This window comes from Lepisma saccharinum, chromosome 3 (genome assembly GCF_977018435.1).
Source record: "Lepisma saccharinum chromosome 3, izLepSacc3.1, whole genome shotgun sequence".
NCBI classification, from domain to species: domain Eukaryota; kingdom Metazoa; phylum Arthropoda; class Insecta; order Zygentoma; family Lepismatidae; genus Lepisma; species Lepisma saccharinum.
The window spans coordinates 128,636,122-128,660,610 of NC_139231.1; the positions used below are offsets into that span (position 1 = coordinate 128,636,122).

The 24,489-nt window shown below is 39.3% G+C and overlaps 1 protein-coding gene across 1 annotated transcript in view; it reads left to right on the plus strand.

Moving 5' to 3' along the window:
• Positions 1-24,489, plus strand: part of LOC145985678 (kielin/chordin-like protein) — a 294,740-nt gene that overhangs the window by 114,013 nt on the left and 156,238 nt on the right. Inside the window, exon 4 of the mRNA XM_083119746.1 lies at positions 8,324-8,450. Within this exon, the coding sequence (XP_082975872.1) occupies positions 8,324-8,450 (127 nt within the window). The remainder of the gene's footprint in view (positions 1-8,323; positions 8,451-24,489) is intronic.

Here is a 24,489-nt window from a genome sequence, read left to right on the forward strand (position 1 = left end):
ACGTGTCAATTGCCCCCTCCGAAGAAAAATCAAAATCGACGACGAACTGGAAAACTTTCAACAGTCTAGGAGATTTTGGTTTCAATCTCTGGAAAACAGTTTACAATTCTTCATGTATTTAGTTCACAATTTCTGAGTTAAAACTGGTCGTTTGAATAAAGATTCATTTTTTTGTACAGCATGGGACTTCTGATACATTTTATATAGACGATGATACTCCATACAAATAAGAAAACCAGATCATGTAAACATTCAGCAGATTATTCAAATATGCTCTCGTTCTACAACATGTAGTAACCACAAACTCATAGAAAACGTTTCCAGTGCCAGGCCTTTCCAAAGACACCTTCCTATTGATCGTGAAGCTTTCAACTTAAATCGGTTCTTCGTTCCAATTTTCAGTAATTTTACTAGAATCAATATTCTTTTTCATATGTTCTGGTGAAGGAATCCATTTCTAATGGCTAGCTTTAAATTTCCGGATGCTTAACTGCTTGTCTACGGAAATATCCTCGTCTAGCTCCTTTTAAATCGACACTCCATCCACCATTAAATATAATATTCTATGTATAAGACTGATCTCAGTTTTATACTTTCGCAGAAACGATTAACCAACAGCAGATCTTATGGTAAATCTTTAACAATTAAGATTTCCATTAGAATGGTGCTTTCAGTAGTTTCGAGCACTGAGTTACGCTTGCCTACAAATTCAAGTTCTGAATGCTAGTTCTAGCTCACTGAACTTTTATACTTAACGATCTGCCTTAATTTACACAAATTCCGATTTGTTACGAATATCAGCATAATATATTTGTCACCAGACTGTAAAATCTCTCTTCTTGCCACCAGTTCCCTCCAAGACTGCCTAACATAAGGAACGTCTCTATGTGAAGCGAGGGGTGAAATCCTGCACCTGGTCCAGATTAGATCCGGTGTCCCAACAGAAGTTCCTCGTTACTGCCACACTTCGCTGTTGCTCAACGCTGGGATATGGTTCAACAATGTCTGTCTGCACGCCACTGCTCGTCATTTGAGTTCCGGGAGCATTATTGCTATCTCTCGGTGGAGATAAACGTTGTTGACTTGGCCAAGAAAACCCGCTGTTAGGATACGGTCTATCGTAAGGATTATCTCTGGAAGCTGGATATTCTCGTCGTGATCTAAACTGACGCTGTTGACGGTAATTATTTCCATTTCTAGAGTATGGACTCTCAGCTGGGTTACTCCTATTTTGTTGCTGAACTAAGCGAATTCTAGACGTTCTTTGAACATCTCTGCTGTTTTGTTGAGAGCCAGTTTCTCGTCTCCATGTAGACCGCCAAGCATCTTGTTCCTCTGCTTGCTCATATCTCTTAACAAAATCCGCTAAGAGATCCACGGTGTTCGGAGCATGAGCCAAGCACAATTGCTTTACTCTAAAAGGTAGCTGTCCGATGATTAGGTTAACTACTTCCTGCTCGGTGTAATGATTACTCAGATTCCTATAGGCAGAGTACACAGACCAAATATATTCCTCCACATTGTTATCATTCTGCTTATTGTACCGCCTAGTCCTCACAGATGCCAATTCTCTCTCTTTCGCTTCTGTTGAAGCAAAACGCTTCTTGAACTCTCTGCAGAAATCGGAGTAAGTGCGGAAATCATTCTTATGCGAATAAAACCAGTGATAGGCCTTTCCAGTTAACAAACGTGGAATGATTTCAAGCCTATAATGTTGAGGAATCTGTAGAATTTCCAGGTTTGTATTCAATTCCTTTAAATATATTTCAGCTGAAGTAGCGATAATATTGCCGTCGAACTTTCTCATAGAATTTATGTCTGCCATTCTAGGAGTTACCCCAGTGCGTAACATGCGTGAAGCAGGCTCTCTTCTGTTTCTTCTGCTGCGAGCAGTTGATTCACTGTCTGAGGAGCTGGATTCGTTCATCTTCTTGTACCTCTTTTTCCGTGACGTCTTTCCTTGTAGGTTTGAAGCTTCATCTGAACAGATGGGATAAAATGTCGATCTTCCAGAACCTTCATCAACACGGTGGATTTTAGGATGATCAGAGTTCGTCTGGATCTGTAACCTATTCAGCTGATCAGAAATATGAACAATTTCACTACAGATATGACCAACATCTGAGGAAAATTTGTCTTGTTTAGTTTCAACTGTTTTCCTCCATTCTTCGTCAGCTTTCCGGTATCCCTCGGTTTCATTTATATTCTCAGCAAGTTTCTCTGCCACATTGTGATTAATGGTATCTTCTAACTTGTCTGTGATAACAGTTACCTGGTGATTCACATTTTCAAACACTTCCTTTCTGAAACTGCTCTGTTCTTCAGCGATTTCCTTACGAAAGTTACCCTGAGATTGTTCAACCTCTTCTCTCAACAGGGCAATTTCTTTTTGCACATTTGATTCCACTTGTAGAGAGTTTGCTTCACATGTCTGACGTAAATTAACGATCTCTATTTGAATGCTTTCTTTTATCTTCTGATGATTTTCTTCCATTTTTACAGTCAAATTGTCCAGTCTCTGTCCCATTTCCAAAGCTGATTCTGTGAGTTTTGAATAACCCTGTGAAAACTTCTCTTCTAAGCGCCTTTCTGATTCCACCAGATTTCTACCACTTTCCTCTAACTTTAAGTTCAAACTGCATTCCAACATGGCTACATTCTCCTGAAACTTAGCTTCCAAATTGCTGGAACTTTCTCTAATCTTTTCCTTAATTTTTGATTCCAGAGAATCCAAAGCAATGGCGTTTTCTTGGATCTTTGCTTCCAGATTGCTGGAACTTTCTCTAATGTTTCCCTGAATTTTAGATTCCAGAGATTCCAAAGCAATGGCGTTTTCTTGGATCTTTGCTTCCAGATTGCTGGAACTTTCTCTAATGTTTCCCTGAATTTTAGTTTCCATAGCCCTTGTACTTTCCTCCAACATAATCCGTATTGAAGAAAGCAGGTCTGCTGTAACTGGAACTGACTGCACTGGAGATTCATTTTCCTCAGCCGACGATTTACTTGCACTTCTCAACATCTTCTTATCCATATTCTTCTAGCACAGAATTTCCATCACAATCACAAATCAATTACTCTTCACGAACACACAAAAATGAACACCACTAACGAAACAACAGATTTCGAGCCCCGCGTTGTTGCGCCAAAATATTGAAACGTTCTTTAGTCAAAAGAACATGATTTAACTAAAAGAACAAATAATAAGTTCACATGAAAGACTCGAAAGCATACACGTGATGCCTCTCAGGGTATGGGGTCATATCTCTCTTCGTTCGTTGGTCAAAACAAATCAAAGTCAAGTTTTCGCTAAGAGAAAATAATTATATTTTACGTCTTAGCAAAATAAATACTTATGTGCATAAAATCCACTTCAGTCAAAGAAATAACAGCTTCTTACAATTCAACATAAACATTCTTTTTTAAAACTCGAAGCCCGAACTCCTAAGTCAAGACAAAAGACACTCGTAATTCCCATGGCAACAGCTCTTAACAAGATAACTATATACAGGTTAGTTACTATCCTGACATTATCAGTGATAGGTAAATTACAGTAATTGATATTACAAAAACAATAAACATTTGTACAAGAAAAGATAATTAATAACAATAGATATTAACAATAAATATTTGTGCAATGGGAAAGGACGTGTCATATATATATATCGCTGTCTCTCTTTCTCTCTATATCTCTCTTTCACTTTCTCATATTTTGTAATGCTAATGAGGATATAATCTACATCATAATTAATTAGCATTGGAGTTCAATTTCAGTACACACAGTTTATCTTTATAGCATTAGTATTTTCTTAAGTAACCAAATTGAGAACATTTTTTCCCTTAAGTATTATCTTATCGACATTGTACCCAGAAAATATTGTTCAGCCTCCTCAGTTCAACGCTTTCAGAGTGCAGCAAGCCGGTACCTTCTGTTTAGGGATGTAAGGATTCCGTGCAACTAGCAACATTTATATTGGCCATCAATTCAATTTATTCACAAACCCTTATCTAATATTGTCATGTCAAACCTCTCCATATATCAAAGCAACACTCACCCAGTTCATCCACCTGAAAATAGACTGGCCTACCCTCTTCAATTATCACTTACATTTTCTCCTGTCGGAGCCATTCGTTGGCCCTTTTTTCCCACCTTGCAAGTAACAGTTGGGCTGAAAAGTTCGTAGGCTAACATAGTAAAAAATATTTTTTTGACAAAATTCGATTTTATTATTCAATATAGTTGCCTTTGAGGGCGATACAACGATTATAGCGGTCATACAATTTTTCGAAGCCATTTTTATAGTACGATTTCTCTTTAGCCTCAAAATAGGCCTCAGTTTCGGCGATTACCTCTTCATCAGTGCTAAATTTCTTTTCAGCGAGCATTCTTTTAAGGTCTGCAAACAGCAAAAAGTCACTGGGGGCCAGATCTGGAGAATATGGTGGATGGGGAAGCAATTCGTAGTCTAATTCATATAATTTTGCCATCGTTTTCATTGATTTCTGACACGGTGCATTGTCTTGATGAAACAGCACTTTTTTCTTCTTCAAATGGGGCCGTTTTTTCGTGATTTCATCCTTTAAACGCTCCAACAACGCTATGTAACAATCTCAGCTATCTCGATCAACTTCACTTTACGATCATTTAAAATTATTTTGTGGACTTTTTTGATGTTTTCGTCGGTAACAGCCTCTTTGGGGTGTCCACTGCGTGCATCGTCTTCGATGCTCATTTCGCCTCGTTTAAATTTAGCAAACCACTTCTCAACGGTTGATTTTCCTGGTGCAGAGTCCGAATAATGTTTATCAAGCCAAGCCTTGGCTTCAACAGTATTTTTTTTCGCCAAAAAGCAATGCTTTATTAACACACGAAATTCTTTTTTATTCATTCTTTCACAATAACAAAAGCTGCTTCACTCACAATGCTATATCTCACGAACTAATTATCCGGCAGCTGTGAAATTTATACACGTATCTTTTGAAGGTTAGTACTAAGTAAAAATCACATGGATTTAATTCTAGTAACGCCATCTATGAGTCAGCCTACGAACTTTTCAGACCAACTGTTAAAGAATGTCACCTTACCCTTGCTGGTGGCTATGAACTTTGTGACTGTAACTTTCTTTCGGCCAAGCCATACATTCCCTATCGTATCGTACCCAAGGTATTGGGTAGAAGTGACAAGTCTTCTGTCATTCTTAGCATAGCAGGAAACAGAGAAAGGAATGCTGAATAAGTAATTATGCAAACGTTAGGTTATTGACTTGAGAGGAAGTTGTTGAATGCTAGGGGGAATCGAGACAGTTGGCGAGTAAGGACAGGACAGAGTAAGGAGCAGGAATTGTGTGAGAAAAAGGAAGTGGTGGACGATTATTGAACAGGGGTGCATAAGGAGAGTGAATTCTGACAGGAAGGTCAGACTTTTATCTGTTACGGATGAAACGCTCTCTATATTCTAAATTGTAACCTTTCCAATTTCTACATTGGAAGATGATGAGCATACTATACAGAATGCTTTTAGAATTTTGAACAGGACAGGTCTCTTACACAATCTTTGAGGATGTCTTAGAAGTTCCATACATTTTAATGTATTTTCCCTGTACAGGTTTCTCCACAACCTGCGCTTGTAACTTAAGCTAGGAGTCTTTTACACACAACCTTTTTAAAAATGGATAATTTACGTAGATAGAGATTTCCAGGTGCACACTCAGAATAAAGTTAAAGTTCAAGTACGTTATTTTAAAACCAGGGTGGCTACTCACCAGGAATTCCTTGAATTCTGGGAATTCTGCGTGGATTATTGGGTCAGGGAAATCTACGTGAATTTGTCTCCGTTTTTCACGGTATAGATTTTATATTTATCGAGGAAGGAAAGAAAAGCTGCGGGGAGAATAAAACATAGTTCTCCAAATCCGTTTACTTTTTAGTGTCTTTTGCAGAACAGTCTACCTGACAGACGAAAGAATATTGCAGGATAAGATATCCTAAAGTTGAATTGACAAATTTGAGTTTGAAGTTCTTGTACAATTAACAAATTTTTGTAGATTAGTATATCCCGTAGCTAACAACCATTACTTGTGTTTGAAGATGTATTTCGAGTCTATGTGGAATGTAAATGTAAACAAATGTAAACTCCGTACCTTAAATTAAATATTTTAAATATATGTACCTTTTAATTGAATTGATTTAGAATTTTTGGATATATTGTAATCACACATATTCTTTACATTGTTAATATATTTATGTGTGCATATGCGTTAGTGGTGAGATTCGTAATACGTTGATGTAGAGAAAACACCTGCTTTTATACCCTTGAATTTTTGGAAAGTTCACCTTGAAACAGGGAATTATACTTAAATTTTATCATGGTCCTAGAGTGGTCACCCTGAAAACGCATAGTACGCAAGAGAAAAATTACTGAAACTAGTCGTGGACAATTTGCCAAGCAATACTTGTGCATCTCACTTGGACTTGGAACTGTGCAAATTGACACAAGTGCTGTCGCATTCAGAAATCATAATTCAGTACATCCATTCATAAGGTAATTTTGATAGGTGAAATTTTCTTTTCTAATTTACTAATGTCTAGAACGAGACGAAATTCTCATAAACCAAGTATCTCTACACTCACTTGTCATTATTCCCGTATCAATTTGCGGGTACATTAAGCTTTACAAAATTATATTTTAATGGTTAATTTGCAGACGTCCTTCTCGCATAATCAAAGCGCTGATATGTCAATTTGGCCACGAGAAGAGAGTTACTCGTATCTCGCTTACGGCGCCGTAACTTGCCTGTTTGTTTCCAGACAAAAATTGCAAATTGCCAGACTGGTCTCCATCTTCCTCCGTCATTTCAGCTCGTCTCCTCGCTGTTCCCAAACAGCATGATGTTATCGTTCACCTCCGGCATTGGAGCCAAATTGCTGAGCTGGCTCTCTTTATCTATTTTAGCCCCCGCACTCCCCCTCGCGCTTCCAATTACGCCGGACAGATGTTGTCATGTCAGCCAACAACGGACGGAGATTTTTTTAATTAACTTTTTCTTTCGCATGGGCGTGCTCCCAGAATTAATGACCTGTTTCAGATAAAGTACAACGTAGGTATCTTCCCCCCAACCCCCTAAAAGCATTTAAATAAAGCTGATACCGCGTGTAATTAATTCATGCAACTTTTTTTGTTTGTTTTATGTTTTGCACGTGAGTGTTCGTCTTACGCTTTACGACTTCCATGAATTTGACCATATGTGAGTATGTGGTTGCTTAGCAACCGATCAGAGACCAAAATAGATGTTCACGGTATATACTTGCCTCAAGGGGCAGATTTACAACCTGAGTTAGGTTTTCCCGTTTACCAGAGGCGAGGTGATCAGCACCACGCTCAGGTCGCCGTTAACTCCCAGGGTTGCCCCAAGTAGACTTACAATAGCAACCCATTCCCTGGGAAATGATCAGGAGTCAGTATAGGCTTGTCTCTCTATGCTTTTCCGTCTCATTCCCTTCTTCTTTCTCTGCCATTCTTTTATTTTCTCACTTCCCTCTCTTTCTCTTATTTCATTTCAATTAGTGTACCTTTCTATTTCTTAGTTTTCTGTATTTCCTTTCCTTTCTCTTCCCCTCTATATGTGACCCGGTTATCTTATTCACCTTCTTCCTTCTCTCCCTCTGCATGTTTATCTCTCGCTTCTTTAATTTCTTTCCTTTTCATTCTCTCTCTGTCTTTTCTTGCATTTTCTATTTATCCATTTGTCTTGTTGCTTCTTTATTTCTCTTCCGTCTCTTCTTTCTTTTTCCTCTACCTTTTTCTTATTTCTTCACATTTCTTTTCTCACTCTTTAAAGCTTTATTATCATACACAGCACCTTTTAGATGTTCCCCCCTCCCCCACCTCTTGGAAAATTTTTTGGCGCCCATGATTAGGGAGTTAATTAATTAATTTTACCTTTCAGTCCTTGAACTTGGATTTTAAGAAACGAACATGAAAATCAGATACATTGAAGCTGAAATATACAGTGTTAAATGATTCAATGTCGGTTGCCATTTTGAGTGGTCGCCATGTTGGAAAGCTGCATTTGAATCTTTTCCCATTTCCCAAAAATACTCAACTGATTTCAGTGTTACAAATTTCTTCTAATCTCTCCATTTTATACCGATTTTGTTTCTGGCATAAGGACAATAGGTATTGTCTACTTTTCTTGAAAGTTGCTGAAATAATGTCTAAAGGACACGCCAACCCATTCAAGGGAGAGATCAATGATTCCTATGATCAGAATTTCTAAATCAGTTTGAACAAACCAAGACTGAACTCGTGCATTTATTTATCTTTCAGGACACGACCGAACAAGGCTGCCGCAGCCTGGCAACACTGAACTGGGATGTGGTGGCGTTTCATCGTGGTGAAAAATGCATCAACATGGAGCCAGCCGACCCGCGCGGGAACCGACCTTCAAAGGGAGGTAAGTGGATGAAACAGTAATGGGAAGGTTGGGAAATCTCTGGTGGACTACCAGGTCGATAAGAAGTGCCGGCACTTTCAATGCACCGGCGATTACTGCAAGCCCTTTGCGAACCGTTAGCCGGCCGATCTATAATGCAAAATCACTTGCGGCCACAGAGATCCCACGCAAGGTTCGAATTCTGCGAAAAAGTGGCAATACTTTTAACGACCAATTAGATGCTCTGTATTCCAGGCTTGGTTTTAGGGCACTAATAATCAAGCTGAAGCACATTTAAGGCAATAAAATATTGAACACAGGAATGGTATTTTTTAAAGCAGGAAATGAAGGTTATTGTTTGACCTTGAGCATTATTTGCCCCATATTTTATCGATTACTACCTGATTACTCCAATAATACAATTTGTCAAATCATGTTAAAGGGGTCGTTGGTTTCCCTGATGGCGTAGTGGTAACGTCGTTGCCTTGTAAGCAAGTGTCCAGGGTTCAATACTCAATAGAGGCACCTGTGGTACATAGTGGTTCAGATCTATCTTTAAGCTGTAGGTCCAGTTCAGATTAGTTTTTCTGTGCCTAAAGTGAACTTAGAAACAATCGGAAATGAACTTGAATGAATGGGTGACTATTTTTTTTATCTACCGTCCGCTAGACTGTTGAAGGTTTATTGTTAATTTTAGAAATGTTTATTTTAGATTTTACATGGGAGCGATCATTTTTTAATCGTTTTGTTAAATTACCATGTAAGTTTTGGATGTATCGGCGATGATTACTTAATTTCATTATACGTACAGAGGGGGGCATCGCCCTCCACCCTCCTCCTCAATCCGTCCATGGTTGTAACTTGACAATGAGCCGCATTGCTCAATAGCGCTTTTGAGTGGTCGACTCACGATCTCGCTATCGTAGCGTCCGGATTTGAGTCCCGGTCTGGCGTATCTTAAAGCTGGTCGCCCACTGCAGCGGAGCCTCGAGAAAGCAAGAGACGCGACTGAAGTGTCATTGAGAAAAGTACGGTTAATCAAGTGCATGCTCACCCACTGGGACAGAAGCGTGACGAGGAAGAGGGTGGGGGAGCTTCCACTCTTAGTAAGCCGCGTCACGCTCTGCTAGAGTGGACTCCCAGTTTTATGAGTGTCCCTTCGTCAGTTTCATAGAATCTCCATCGTCACGATTAGCCTAAAGAGGCAGAAAAGCAACGTAAAAAGATGATGTAAAGTTCCCCGTTCACATGCCATGAGGCTATGTTGTAGGTATGATATGGAAATAGGGCCCACACATTCTGGATCTCGCCCATTTTTTGGATGTTATCAGCACCGCGCTCCGACCGCCTTCATTCGCCAGGGTTCTCCAGGTATTTAAGGCTGTGTGAACCACAGAGACGCTTTATGCAGGGGCAAGGCCGGAATCGGCGGTCAGACGCTCTACCGACTAGACAGTGTTCCGCAATCGGTGTGCCGCGGCACACTAGTGTGCCGTCACAAGGTGAAAAGTGTGACGCGAACATTTACCTACTATTGTAATATTGTAAGAAATTAATTGTCGATTTTAAGTAAGAAGGTGCTTGTTTATTCTTGCTGATAACTGTTATATTTTCATAGAAATTAAATGTAATTTATTTACTCAATATTGTTATAGTTTGCTCATCTTATATGTATTCTCGCCTGTAATATTGGGCCGGTTTGATGGGTTACAGGCGGCAAGCTTTGTGTTCACCGCAAAGAAAGCCGCGTAAGACTTTTAGCAAGCCTTTTAGCGGCCCGCACCAATCATGCAATAGAGCTATTCAAGCTAGTTCTTTGTTTGTAACACTGCATCTTTTGTGTACGGCTGGCTGTTTTGTGCCTGTTTGTCTGCGCTTCTTAAACTTTATTGCTCTTTTCCTTCGCCGAAGGACCCGCACATTGTCAGACAACAATTATAGTATTTCAGTTCAGTTCTATCACAGCTGTGCTCTGCAGTAGTGCGAATATTGGATTGCTACACCAGTCTTACTATTTTCTTTTTTCGATATGGATAAGTTCCTTGTACGGAGTGGTCCGTCCTCGAGTGCAAGTTGTGAAACCATCGAGCCCGAAAAAAAGAAACAGAAAGTAGTTCACCGGCAATATAGTGATAACTATTTATCTTACGGTTTTTTTTTTTGGTGTGGTGACAAAACATGCCCAATCCCTGAGTATGTTGTGTGTGGTGAAGAACTCAGTAATGCTGCTATGGTTCCCAGTAAATTAAAACGACATTTGTCAACAAAACATTCCTCTCTGTTAAGTAAAGATGTGAATTATTTTCGTCGGTTGTTGGAACAAAATAAAAAACAAGTGACGCTCATGACTACGTCGATACGTGTTTCGCAAAAAGTACAAGAAGCTAGCTATAAGGTAGCCGAACCTATCGTAAAAGCCAAAAAACACACACAATAGCAGAAACGTTGTTAACGCCCGCGTGTAAAGAAATGGTAAAAATAGTCCTGGGTTCAGAAGCTGCTACTGAAATTTCAAAAATTCCTCTCTCTGCTGACACAATCAGCCGCCGAGTTATTAACATGTCCAGTGACATCGAAGACATTATGAAGGAGAAAATAAAGAGCAGTCGAAAGTTCTCAGTTCAGATCGACGAGTCCACCGATATTGGCGGTCACGCACAACTTCTTTCCTTCATAAGATATGTTGATGGGGATGTAATTGCAAGTAATTTCTTTTTTTTGCAAAGAACTACCCGAGCGAGCAACCGGTGAAGAAATATTTCGTACGACTAATGAATATGTGGTCCCTAATGAATTAACATGGAAGGACTGCGTTAGTGTTTGTGCAGACGGAGCCGCTTCTATGACAGGCCGAGTGAAAGGATTCGTGGGTAAAGAACGCGAAGTAAATCCTAACTTACGAACCGACCATTGTCTCATTCACCGCGAAGCCATTGTTGCTAAGTCTTTGCCATCTCCTCTGAAAATTGTGATGGACGAAGTAGTAAAAGTCGTGAACTTAAACAAATCACGGCCCCTAAATATGCGGCTTTTTAACGTTTTGTGTCAAGAAATGGGATCAGAGCACACTACACTTCTGCTACATACAGTACGATGGTTATCTAGAGGTAAAGTGTTAACGCGAATGTTTGAACTTAAAGAGGAGGTACTTTCATTTTTGACTATTGAGGGGCATGAGTATGCTGATTTATTTGCAGATGATGAATGGGTATCTAAGTTGGCATATGTTTCCGATATTTTCGTACACTTGAATGAACTAAACAGAAAAATGCAAGGTAGAAACGAAAATATTCTTACTAGTATGGATAAGATTCAAGGATTTATTAATAAGTTGAACTTGTGGATACAGACAATTGAAAATGGATCGTGTGAGATGTTCCAAACTGTATGGCCCCTTGCTGACGATAACAAGGTGTTGATGGACTTAATTAAAGAACATTTAGTACTCTTGCAGCAGACTTTCAAAAAATATTTTGGAGAGAGCGTTGAAGATTTTGACTGGGTTCGTGATCCATTCAGTATGAATTCGAAATATCTTCCGAAAAATTTACGCTTACAAGAGGAACTGGCAGATTTGAAACCAGACAGAACATTGAAATTAAAATTTTTCGAAGTGCCTTTGGATACATTTTGGTTGTCAATAAGCAGTGAATACCCGGCTATCTCCGAGATGGCAGTTAATGCGTTATTACCATTTTCAACTACTTATTTGTGTGAACTGGGCTTCTCGACGTTGACTGCAATTAAAACATCAAAGAGAGAGAGAGACTCAAATCCATCGATGAAGAAATGAGGCTTGCTTTGTCATCGATTCCGCCACGAATCAGCCGTCTGTGTGCAGCTAAGCAGGCTCAAGTATCGCATTGAAGGTATGAGTAGAGTTATTTACTTTAAAATTCGTATTAAAAATGTGTAATTTCTACAGTGAATTAAAGTTAATACATTTTTAATAAATGCATAAGTCTATTCATGTTTTATAATAATAATAATAACTATAATAATAATAATTGATTACATAACGACGTAATATTTCGTAATTATATTAAGATTCATATGATTTTGAGGGGACAGACATTTTGGTGTGCCGTGTTGAGTCTAGGCCCGTCTGGGGTGTGCCGTGAGTAAAAATAGGTTGCGGAACACTGGACTAGACCACACTTGCTCCCAGAAAAGCAACTTAAAATAACAAAAGATCGTAGTTGGCAACCTTGAATTTTTTAGGCAAGCAATCCTTGTAGACGGTGGCTATAAAATATTTTACCAATGGAAAACTGATGAACAGTATATTTCCTCAATACAAAGCTATATCAGTCTAAACACACATTCTGAAACATTGCGATTAGCCAAAAGTATCATAAAAGCGAAGTAAAATTTAAAAATCAAATCAAAATCAAACTTTCACAAAGGTTTCAACATGTTTTCTTCAAAACGAGAGGACCCAGAAGAGACGTTGCACTGTCTTCTCTTCCCCAGAGATGATGCAGATCCTGAATTTTCACAGCATACACGAATTCTGTTCAAAATCCCTCACGTGGCAAAGTCCATGGGGTTGAGATCAGTAGACCGTGGTGTCCATTCTACGCAGCCCTTCCCCCAGTGTTTATATTTCTCTTTCGTCAGCACCGTACCTCACCTGTAATCAGAAAACAACACCGCCATTGGTACTAGACTTTGTGGTCACCCTGTATTGTTGCAGAGATGCAAATTGCCATGCTACCGGAGTTCACCAGAGCAACGTTTCGCAAAACTCTCTGTCCAAAAGTAAACAAGATCGCAGAGATAGCTTTCTTAGGTATTAAACATAAACGCGCTTGACGCTCGGAACCTCCCCTCCCTCCCCTTCCACTGCAGCGAATAAACAGCTCCTCAATCACCATGGGAACAGCACTTGTTTGCGTTTGCCTTGCGATCAACGACCCTACGCAAAGGGTCGTGGTGATGCCGACGTTGTGTGCCAAGAAGAGTACAAACCAACAGAAATGGAAACCGTTCTGGGAAGCAAAAGAAGAAGAAAAAGACAGTCTGACATTGATTCAAGTTGCTTAGGGCTCTCTGAAAGTCTGTGCCAGGAACGAGCTCTTTGTAAGCAATCCTCGTATTGTTTACACCAGTGACTTGGCACGATGTTCTCAAAATATGTAAGCATTCCTAATAGTAATCTCTTCATTGGATAAGACCTTACAAGAAGGCACCCAAAGATAAAATTTTCACCTGGGAAATTTTTTTGTCGCCACTCCACTTTCCTCAAGCTAGGCACGTTATTAACATTTGGATGCTAAATTTCACCCTGTAGAATTACGAGAGATATATGTTATTTTTCTTATGCACGCTACGCTTATGGTTTACACGTGTTTATTGTATGATTGGTTGTAAAATCTTAACAGTTCGATTCACTCCACACCAGAGCCGGCCCTGGGGAGGGGAATCTCGGGCACTTGCGGTTTTGGGGACGCTGGTGCTCCCAATTAAGCAAAATTCTTATTTTTCATGACTTCATGGACGGTTTTGACATGTCCAAAAGTTTTGATGTCCGCCATCTTGAATTCAACTTCAGAATTTTAAATGGGAAGGGGGTGATAGGATATATCAAATCAGGCTAGAATTTCACGAGAAATGCAATGGTGAAGGTTTTTTCGACATATCTTAACAAGTAAAAAGTTATGACTGAATTCTTGTACCAATTTGCTCCTTTTCGAGGTGTTAGAAAAATGCCTTAAGATTTGTTTAGCGCATCGGTAATGCATCGATATCAGAGTGACGTCTAGGGAGAGAAGTTCGCATGCCATTGCACACGATTTTAATCGGATACATCCAGAAAGAGCTGCGCATTATGAATGGTTGTCGCGAACAATTACAGTGTGACGCTTCCATTGAATTAAAAGTCCTTCACAGTGACAAGGCTAATGTTTATGTTCATAAGGAAGTTCATAAACAGAATATTCGATCCTTTTTATCTAATAACCCATTTTCGACAGATCAAAGCTCAAAGGTTAGTGTTGGTAAGTTAATGGCGTGGCGTGCTGTGTGGAACACGATTGGTTAGTCAATTTTTCATCAACGGAACCTTAAATGCTTAGTGCTACTTGGATTTGTTAAATAAATAGGTTTTTTCATCCTTGCTTATGGAAGAAGTTACTTTTTACATAGTTTTTTCAATAGGGAGGAACACCAGAACACTATGGGAACGTTGTGAAGCAGTTTCTGTCCAAAGTTAGTTATCAGATGACAAGGGTCGCACATTCTGTTTATGAACTTCCTTATGAACATAAACATTAGCCTTGTCATTGTGAAGGACTTTTAATTCAATGGAAGCGTCACACTGTAAATTGTTCGCGACAACCATTCATAATGCGCAGCTCTTTGTGGATGTATCCGATTAAAATCGTGTGCAATGGCATGCGAACTTCTCTCCCTAGACGTCACTTTGATCTCGATGCGTTGCCGATGCGCTAAACAAATCTTAAGGCATTTTTCTAACACCTCGAAAAGGAGCAAATTGGTACAAGAATTCAGTCATAACCTTTTACTGATTAAAGATACGTCGAAAAAACCTTCACCATTGCATTTCTCGTGAAATTCTAGCCTGATTTTTTGACTTTTTGAGCCACCCTGAAGAATGAAATCATAAAGGGAAAATATTATTTTACATGAAAGAATGTAAATTCACAACAGAGAATTGTGATAAATAATGTTATTGCATATAAAAAAATTTGAATTTGAATGTGAATTTTAAATTTTGGGTGCGTCAGCACTTAGGTCATTTTGCACCCGTCACATTATACGGGGTCCAGCCCCTTATCATAACAAAAATAAACACGTTTCTGAGGATTAAGATATTCTTACCTTGGTTAAAACCTTGTAAAAAGGCACTAAGCACATATAAAGACAAAACACAGGACAACACACAAACAGTCCTACGAAGATTATATTGGCCGTAGGTCCAGACATCAGAGCCTCGTTAGTCTGCAGTCCAGCGTGCACTACGTGGAAGCATCACCCCTTACACCCCGATACGTAAAATAGTTTGATACAGTGGCGGAGATTGGGTGTACAGGGTGCGCGAGAGTCGCACGCTACAGTCTGTTTTTTTCGGTCTCCTTGCCTTCGCTCTCTTTCCCTTTCTGTTGACGTTGCAGACTGACGCCAGTATAATCCTCCCTCGGAAGTTGTGTTGTGTCGTGTCCGTGTGTTGAAGATTGTGGCTTAATATGGCACCACAAAAGTTTACATTACAACAAAGGATTTACATTGTCGAGTGTTACTTCGGAAAGAGGAATTGTGGAGAAGTGCGACGACGTTTTGCAACGAAATTTCCTGGTGTTCCCGTTCCACATATGACCACTATATTAAACCTCGTAAATAAGTTGAGAGTAACAGGGTCAGTTCTGAATACAAGTGGAAAGAAGAACACACGTGTACTTACTGAGGAAAAACTTGATGAGATAGGTCAAAGGTTAGAACAGTCTCCTCGGAAATCTATCCGCCGCCTCTCACAAGAAACGGATGTTTCATAAACCACAGCATTTAGAGCCGCTAAAATTCTTAAATCTAAAAACATAAAGTATACAAAGACAATCCGCACACCATCCGTGAGTTAAAAGAGAGTATTGTACGAAAAATCGGGAGAATTACAGTGGACGAACTTGCACGTGTAAATGCCAATTTCCTTCGGAGATGCCAGGAATGTGTTGCAGCAGAGGGACATCATTTTCAACACCTTCTGTAGTCAAGGTTAGTACACAATGTGAAAACTGTAATTTTAATAGCCGACTATCGCGGACCCCGTTCAACGGGAAATACAAGCTCTGACGCAGGGCCGCTTGCCGCCGAGTCTCGTACCGAATTTCAGGGAATGCTCTGTATATAAGGTTTCACATAGAGCGAGGGCAAAAATGGCACAAAGTTGGGGCAACTGCGCCCCCTATTCGTCTCCACTGCTTTGATATTGAACACACCCAGTTTTGTAATTAGATATATTGAACGTCGTCCCAGTGGTGTATCCTAAATGAAAAGAAACACTAATTTACATACTTTTATTAGTCTCCCATAAACTTCAGTATGTCTACTGGATTTTTCGATTTTATAGTTTGAGAACCCGTTAGTACTTGCTAAATAAATAATGACATTATAATGTATGTAAAGTGCCATTTTTAATATGCACACTTGCTCCATTAATATTAAGCTGAAGTAGCTAAGGGAAAACGTCACATTCTTGGAACTTGCATTATTTTCCTCAGAGCAGGTAAGACATTCCGAATGCAACATAAATCTTTTTACGTGAACATCTGTTCGTGCTCTCAAGCTGTGAAGAGTGACATCTGGTAGCGGGATGAAGAAATATAAGGAAGAGCCAGTCTACAAGGAGAATTTCGTCTTCCAATGGATAGTTTGTAACTTCCACGAAACGTTTGAAGTGGATTTCTGAGACCAGAACAACGTTCTCGACTTAGAGTTGGACTGTTGCTACTTCCCGTATTATTACCGCCAGGGGAGGGAAGCGGGGGGGGGGGAGAATCGCCTTCTTATGTTTCTTTCAGGAGTAAGCCTTGTTTTAAAAGCAACATGGCGAGACAATCGTCGTAGGTTTCTCGTTTCGGCGAGATTGGAAAGATCCGTCGTGCCTCCGCTTCCATTGAGGTTTATTTTCTGAAACAGGGTTTTCTACTTTGTGTGGAATCAAGTAAGTAGGTGACGTACTGAATCCCCCTACCTCCCATGATAGACATCAAGTATTCTCTTTGCTGATATCGTTTCTGTTGTCGCCATGCACTGTGAAAGTGACGTGTTACATGCAGTGGGGTACCCAGAGGGGTTATAAGACCCCACATTTTTGCTGCGACTGTCCATACGTGAAAAGTTGTAAGATATAACACTGTCTACAAAAGGATGCCACAACCTCATCTTTGACACTCTCACGAAATCCGTGACTTCCCTGAAAAATGAATGTCAGTCTAAAATGATACGAGGTGTGGCTAGAAATAAACCGGACTGTTGCTACAAAAGCTTTTATTGGTTATTTTGTACAATACGAACATTACCCCCTTCAAAGTACTCCCCTGCACTATCGATACACCGCTCCATACGAATCTTCCATTGCTGGAAGTAGTGCTGGAAATCAATTTCTGAAACCATGTTCATGACCTCCGTCGCATTTGTTTTCACAGATTCTACGGTCGTAAATCTGGTTCCTTTCAGTGCTGATTTGACCTTTTGGGAATAAGAAAAGTCGCACGGAGCAAGATCCGGTCAATAGGATGGATGCTCTAACATTGGGATTCCATACTTGGCCAAAAAAGCCTCGACTGACAATGCTGTGTGGACAGGAGCATTGTCCTGATGAAGAATCCATGACTTGCTTTTCCACAAATCAGATCGTCATCTTCTTACTCGCTCACGAAGGCTCGTCAGCACCGTAATGGAATAATGTTGGTTGACAGTTTGACCTTCGGGTACTCAATTCGAATCAATTCACCGACATTTGCAATGTTTGATTCCATTTTTGACGTGCAAGGCCGTCCAGGATGCGAGTCGTCCGCGATCATTTCTCGTCCCTCTCTAAACCTTTGAAACCACTCAAGCAATTGAGAACGTGATAAATACTCATCTTCGTACACTTCCTTCAACAAAACATAGGTTTCTGTGGCCGATTTTCCGAGTTTCATAAGAAACTTCACATTGATACGCTGTTCCACTTTCACACTTAACATTTTTCCGACGGTTCACTTCGTCCACAAGCTACAGCGGAACTGACCACCGCGCACCCTGGGCAATCACACAGTCGATAGGCAGGATATCACGTTATACACTCATGCACCGCTTGACCTTGACGCTCTTGCGTCATCAACATCAATCCGGTTTTTTTCTAGCCACACCTCTATTCTACACATACCGGGTGGCGCGTAAGGTATCTACCAACTTCAAATAACAACGGAAACACGGCGAGTGCTTTTACTAACTTTAAATGGTTAGAAATAAAAATACACAAGCATTTAATACAGTGTAGTCTATAATATGGACAATACAGACACCAGTGCACCGTGAGAATAACGTCGTTGAAAAGTCCTCCTCCTGCTTGGATGCACTGTTCGAGGCGATGCAGGAAGGCTTTTATGGCGGGTGTCTCAACATGCCCTGTTGAATAGCACGTATTTCACTGCGACGACGGTTCACAACATTACCCGTGGCTCTACACTGTCTAACCCATGTCAGAATGCTGTGCGTCTCTGGAACAGGTGCATGGCGATCTTCATTGTTCCGCCGCAGTGTCCGGTGCCTGTTTGGATGCTTCCACCGTATACTATACTGATCGCAAACCCAACTGGCGTCTGACCCACTTCTTGCTACATAGTTCTATCTGTCCACCAATCGTCTTTGGGGGTGTCTGGCTCGATGAGTGTCAACAACCTCAGTTGCGATGTGATAGCTCTAAGGGTAACATCGCTTTCCCGTTACAACGTTGCCAAGCGTACGTCTATTTTTGTCAGTTCTTTTTATTGGCTTGTTTGTACAGCGTTTGGGTGTTTTGTGTACTATTGTACAACTATTATCCAGTAACGGCACTTATCAACTCTATCCCCCGTTTTACAGTACGTTTGGCAACATTCTGTGTATCCGACGCTCATTTGCTTCGGCCTTCCATGAACTTCTGGTGCCTTGTGACTCGAAAATGCCCGATATCAGTCGAAGATAATTCAACTGATCGCTGATTCGTTGCTCAGCCGCCAGTTGGAATTGCGAGCGGTATAGTTGCCTTACTGGCAACTCTCCACGGACGTAGGTGTGCCACACACGTGCGCGTGCATTCTGGCAGTGTTGCCAACTCAAAATTGGTAGAAACAATATGCGACACCCTGTATAAGCTCATTTCACTCGCAGGAATTTGCGTATCATTAGGGCTCGAAAGTTGATGAAAAGTCATCTTTTCTTCTTGGGCTTGTAGACGATGCTAGTCAGTTTCCATTCAGCTAGAGCCAGAAAACATTGTTCTTACGTTACACTTTTTTGCATTTTCCGGTCTTTTTTGGCATTTAGGTAATTTTTCAGTTTTGTTGCCGTGCGGTTTTTATATGTAACTGAGAAGTAAAAATAAAAAGAATTACAGCAGTGGTTAATCCCCCCTCCCTTAGCTTCGGTAGTTTGAACCACCAAACAACGGGTTTTATCGAATTATTACACTACTCTCTTCGCTACTACGCCTGGGGTCGCGGGTTCTAATCCAGGCCTAAACGTGGGTGTTTGTGAGTGTCCCTTCATCAATTTTATCACTCATCCTCGTCTTCGCGATTAAGCAAATAGTGGTAGAAATGCGAAGTAAAATAAACCAAATCAAATCAACTACTCTCTTGTATGGAGAAATCAGGCTTTTATTTTAAGAGCGAAAATTATTTTTAGGAATTTATATAACATTTTTAGGTTATTTTTAAATAGGAATTTAAATTTTTTTTTATATTTTTAGGTCATCAACTTCGGAACCCTAGTTATCATAATGAGCTAATAATCATCTAATTAGAATTAGAAGTACGACTCGTACAGATGATCGCAGAAATGCGATAGCTTTAAACTGAAGGCTGAAGCATTGTTTGGGAGAATGTCCTGAGAATATCCTGCTGACGTCAAGCAATAGTGTATCCGCCTTTCACTGAAGCACGAAGCGAACTGATTTGAGGCGATATCACGACTCCTCAGTAATACTTATTGCTTTCTCTTAACGGGTATCCAGTAATTGATATTTTGTCCGTCAGGGTGCACCACGCTGCAGCGTGACGTATGCAGGAACCCGCTCGCAAAATAAATAGTTTGATGGATTGGCAGCTTTAGCGTATTTCACGTCGCCTTTCTTCTATATTTGGCTAACAGGGACGATGGGGGATAAGGTGAAATGGATTAAGGGTGTTGTAAAGAATAACGTCTCACGCAGTTATCTCTTTATGTACAGTTTATTTATACATACATCCCTTGCTCCGTATATAGATCTTTTCGTTACATTCAATCAACATCATGCCCACGTTGCCTTTTACCCCATCACAGAGAAATGCACTTATCAGGACTTCACTCTACGAGTCCACTATTTAGCATAGCGCTAACCTTCACCCGTAGTTTTATCACGCAGATGTCCCTATACGTACGGCGCTCAGTCTCTGTGTATCTCTATGCATCCTTAAAAAAAGCTGTCTTACTCCATCGGGCATTGTATCGGAGTATCGGAAAGAGTCGGCAACTGTCTGAGCATCTGAGACTCTGAGGGCCGGTTGTATAAACATCACTAACTGGATATCAGATTGACCTACGATCCGGGAGTGAACTAAGTTCAAGCATCTATCATGTTGTATAAAGCTAACTGTCGATTTGTCGATCTTAGATCAAATCCTGATCTTGGCTAAAATAAATAAGTTTGGCAACGTGGCAAATCCAGACATGTCGCTAGTCAGGGGGTGCTCGTTGCTATGTGAAGTACGTATGCATTACGTCATCTGGGAGGATCGGGTTTGACGGTGCTCGTTGCTATGTGCAGTAAGTTTGGTGCGGGGTACATTTAGCTACTAACACGTCGCAAACATCGGAACAAGCAGGTTGTTGATTTTGTAGCGTTCGATTTATTTTTATTGTATTTTTGTACTTCTAGACTGCAATCATGTCTAATTGTGCTGTAGCAAGCTATGAAAACTATAACCAGAAAACTAAAGGAACTGACATAAAATATCATAGATTTCCAGTCGATAATTGCGTAAGTAAACAGTGGATTCATGCTTGTAGACGAAATGTAAAAATTGCAAGTGTGCAGTGCCAATTATTGTGAAGAAGACTATGTGCGAGATCTAAAAGCAGAATTTCTGTATTTTCCACCAAAGAACGTGCTGAAGCCAACTGCCGTGCCATCGCTAAAATTATATCCAATTACTTTAGTACCAAATAATCGAGGAAATGGTGTAGTTCTCCTAAACACTTATCTTCACAATATGCTTCGCTTCTAGGACGTGCTGATAAGGTTTGCAGAGCTGTACGCTACAAAAGACACGCAATAAGGAAACGTGCCCTAAACAGGCTAAAGACTATGCTGCCAAAAAAGTGAAAAATATATAGACGTTGGTATATACACAAACTGCAAGCAATGTTTCGTTGTTGGAAAACATTCGATCTATTACAAAGGAGAAATACACATCTGCATAATGAAGCAAATAAATTAAAGATTACAAACAACCTCTTTCAACCGCTTTAACCAAATAAAAAAGTTCAAAATCTAGAACGTAACCTAACCGACAGTACTACAAGAGAAGTCATCAATATCTTGAAAATGTGTTCAACTAGTGCGAAGTACGTAGTGAGCCTAACTGATTTGTTAAGTACATTTTATGTAAGTCGGATTTATAATTATTAACAATTTCATTTAACACAGACCGATGTGAATTGTGATTTGTATGTTCACATTATTGTGAAAAACGTTGTCGGAAATGGGCATTTCGAAGATCGTGTACTAACTTTCACGCTATTCGAAATGAAATTCACTTAGTACATCTTCAATTCGAGTTACATAGCGTTGTATGCACGATGGTAAATATTGCATAAGTGAATATTACACCCATCATTAAAATGTTTGCAACTTTGTTCAATTTTGGTATTTCACAAATATATTGTGAATAATTTTGTACCCTTGTACTCAATATAAACCAATGGATGTTACATTATTTCTTTGTAATACATTTCTGTCAAAAAGAGCAAGATCTAAGATTAGTGTAATGCAAGTTACTTCGTTAATGTACAAATGTGTGTCGCATATCAGCCTTGGAGTATATTTTCCGGTTATACAACTCAGACACACATGGGAATGGAAATGGAAAATCTGCGGACAAAGACCTTTAACGAATAATAATTCGTACACTTGCACGGTCAATCATTGTGAGTTCATGTAACTTTTCTCCTTTATTGTTTAATTAAACTAAGATATTTTCATCGATATTCTCAAAGCGTTTCATTTACCGTGTGATCAAAGATCTATTTCTATAGGCTTGAATTAGTAGGTTAAGACATTTAAGTTTGATGTTCCTAGCACTCATCAAGTATTTCGAGTAGGTTAACTTAGTTAAATTAGTACTGTACACTTTGACTCATCTTCTGCACGCGTTTGTATGTAAAGTTCTTAATACGAAAAAATACTTTTTAGAACTATGACAACGATAACTTGCAGCCAAATTTGAACCAGACAAATTAAAAATATCTGCAAATTACAAACTGGAATTGCGTTTTCAAAGTCTGAAACTACTATCTTACAAACTATTTCACCATTCTTCCTCCACATAAAACTTTTCAAAAAATTTTTGCATGTGGAACTTTGATCCGTACGTAAATTATTGTACAGTAAATAAATATATGAAGAAGGTTGGGAATTCTTTCGAATCTAGAGTAAGTATCAAATGCAGAGTAAAATTTTATCTAGATTGTATATTGCTTCTTTCATTTGATAACTTCAAAAATAAAGTTACATTATGGTGAATGGTAAACATTGGATTTTAAGTATATCAGTATAATTTTAACACTTTCTGATGTTATGTAAAATTTGAAATGTTCCTGGAAATGATTGCAACGTTCTGAATGAATAAGAAGGAACTATTTAGTCAGAAAACTAAATATTAGGCATTTGTACTTCGTTGTGTTAAATGTTGTAAATAGATTATACCGGACTACTATCGGATTAGAAATTACGGATATTCAAGTTTGGACTCCAATTAAAAGTTAATCAGTAGAACCACATAAAAACGAGTTACATCAAAATTCAGCTTATTCAATTCTGTGTCAATCTATAGTTACCTATTTATTTTTTATTATGCCTTCTATTTTTATTATCGTGAGAACAAGATAGGATTATTTTGGCAAACTATCGCTCTCTTTGAGATTCTATAAATAAAGAACGGGTGTTTTTTATTTATAGATTATATATTATATAATTTATTTATTTATTATCCAATCTCTAATATCCATAATTTATAATCCGATAGTACTCCTGTGACGTTCTGTGAGCCCGTAGTACTTCGGAGGCCTCTGTCGATCTCCTTGGCGTAGTGCTTAGCACATCGTGCTTCGACGCCAGGGATCCCGGATTCGAATCCAATCGGGCAAGATATTGATTTGTTCTTAATGGGAAAATTGAGAATTTAGTAAATGTGATAGTATATGTGAAAACAAATATTGATTGATTGATTTGCTTCATTTTACTTCGCTTCTTGTGCCACTTTTGGCTAATTTGCGAAGATAGGGATGAGTGATGAAATGATGAATAAACACTCACAAACATCCATGCCCAAGCCAGGATTCGAACCCAAATCTCTGGCGTTGAAGTGCGATGTGCTAACCACTACGCCAAGGAGGCCGGCTTGTGGAAACAAAGAAAGAGATCCTCTTATGGGTTTTCCTTTCATATTTAAAGAAAGACAAAGGCAAAAATAAACCAAATCTGTCAATCAATTCTTTCTTTGTAACTCTTTCATTATGCAATTCTTCTTTAGCATGCAACGTTTCTTATTAAAATCATAATACGATTTATGAAATGATGAAATCTGAAATTCTAATTAGAACACGGACAACCTTCTTTGTAATATATCGATCATGTTTCAGAAAAATGAATTTTTACAATACTTTTGCACGTGCAATTTTCCCCTCTTTTAAAAGTAGCGTGTTTTAATTATGTTACTAATCATTAAAGGAATACCTCAATACCATCCCGAAGTATGTTAATTACTATTTACCCCTCAAAGTAATGAAAGACTTTCCCTCTCTGAAACTCGCATAGAAATGATAGCGGCCGTTTGCTTCTGCCAAGCCCCGAACGAACATAACCGAAGGGGCACCGAGCATAACCGATCCTCCCACATGACGTCACGCGTTCGTGCATGATCGGCAATTTTCGGATGGCGCTACCTTATAGTATATTAAGTTACCTTGGTCGCTAGTGTGTCTGTGATGTTGCCAATTGTCCAACACCGAACAGCAAACATTTTAAAGTCGGTTTCGGAAAATGTATGTATTTAATATTTGAATAAAGAATAAATCTGAGGTGCTGGACGTAGTA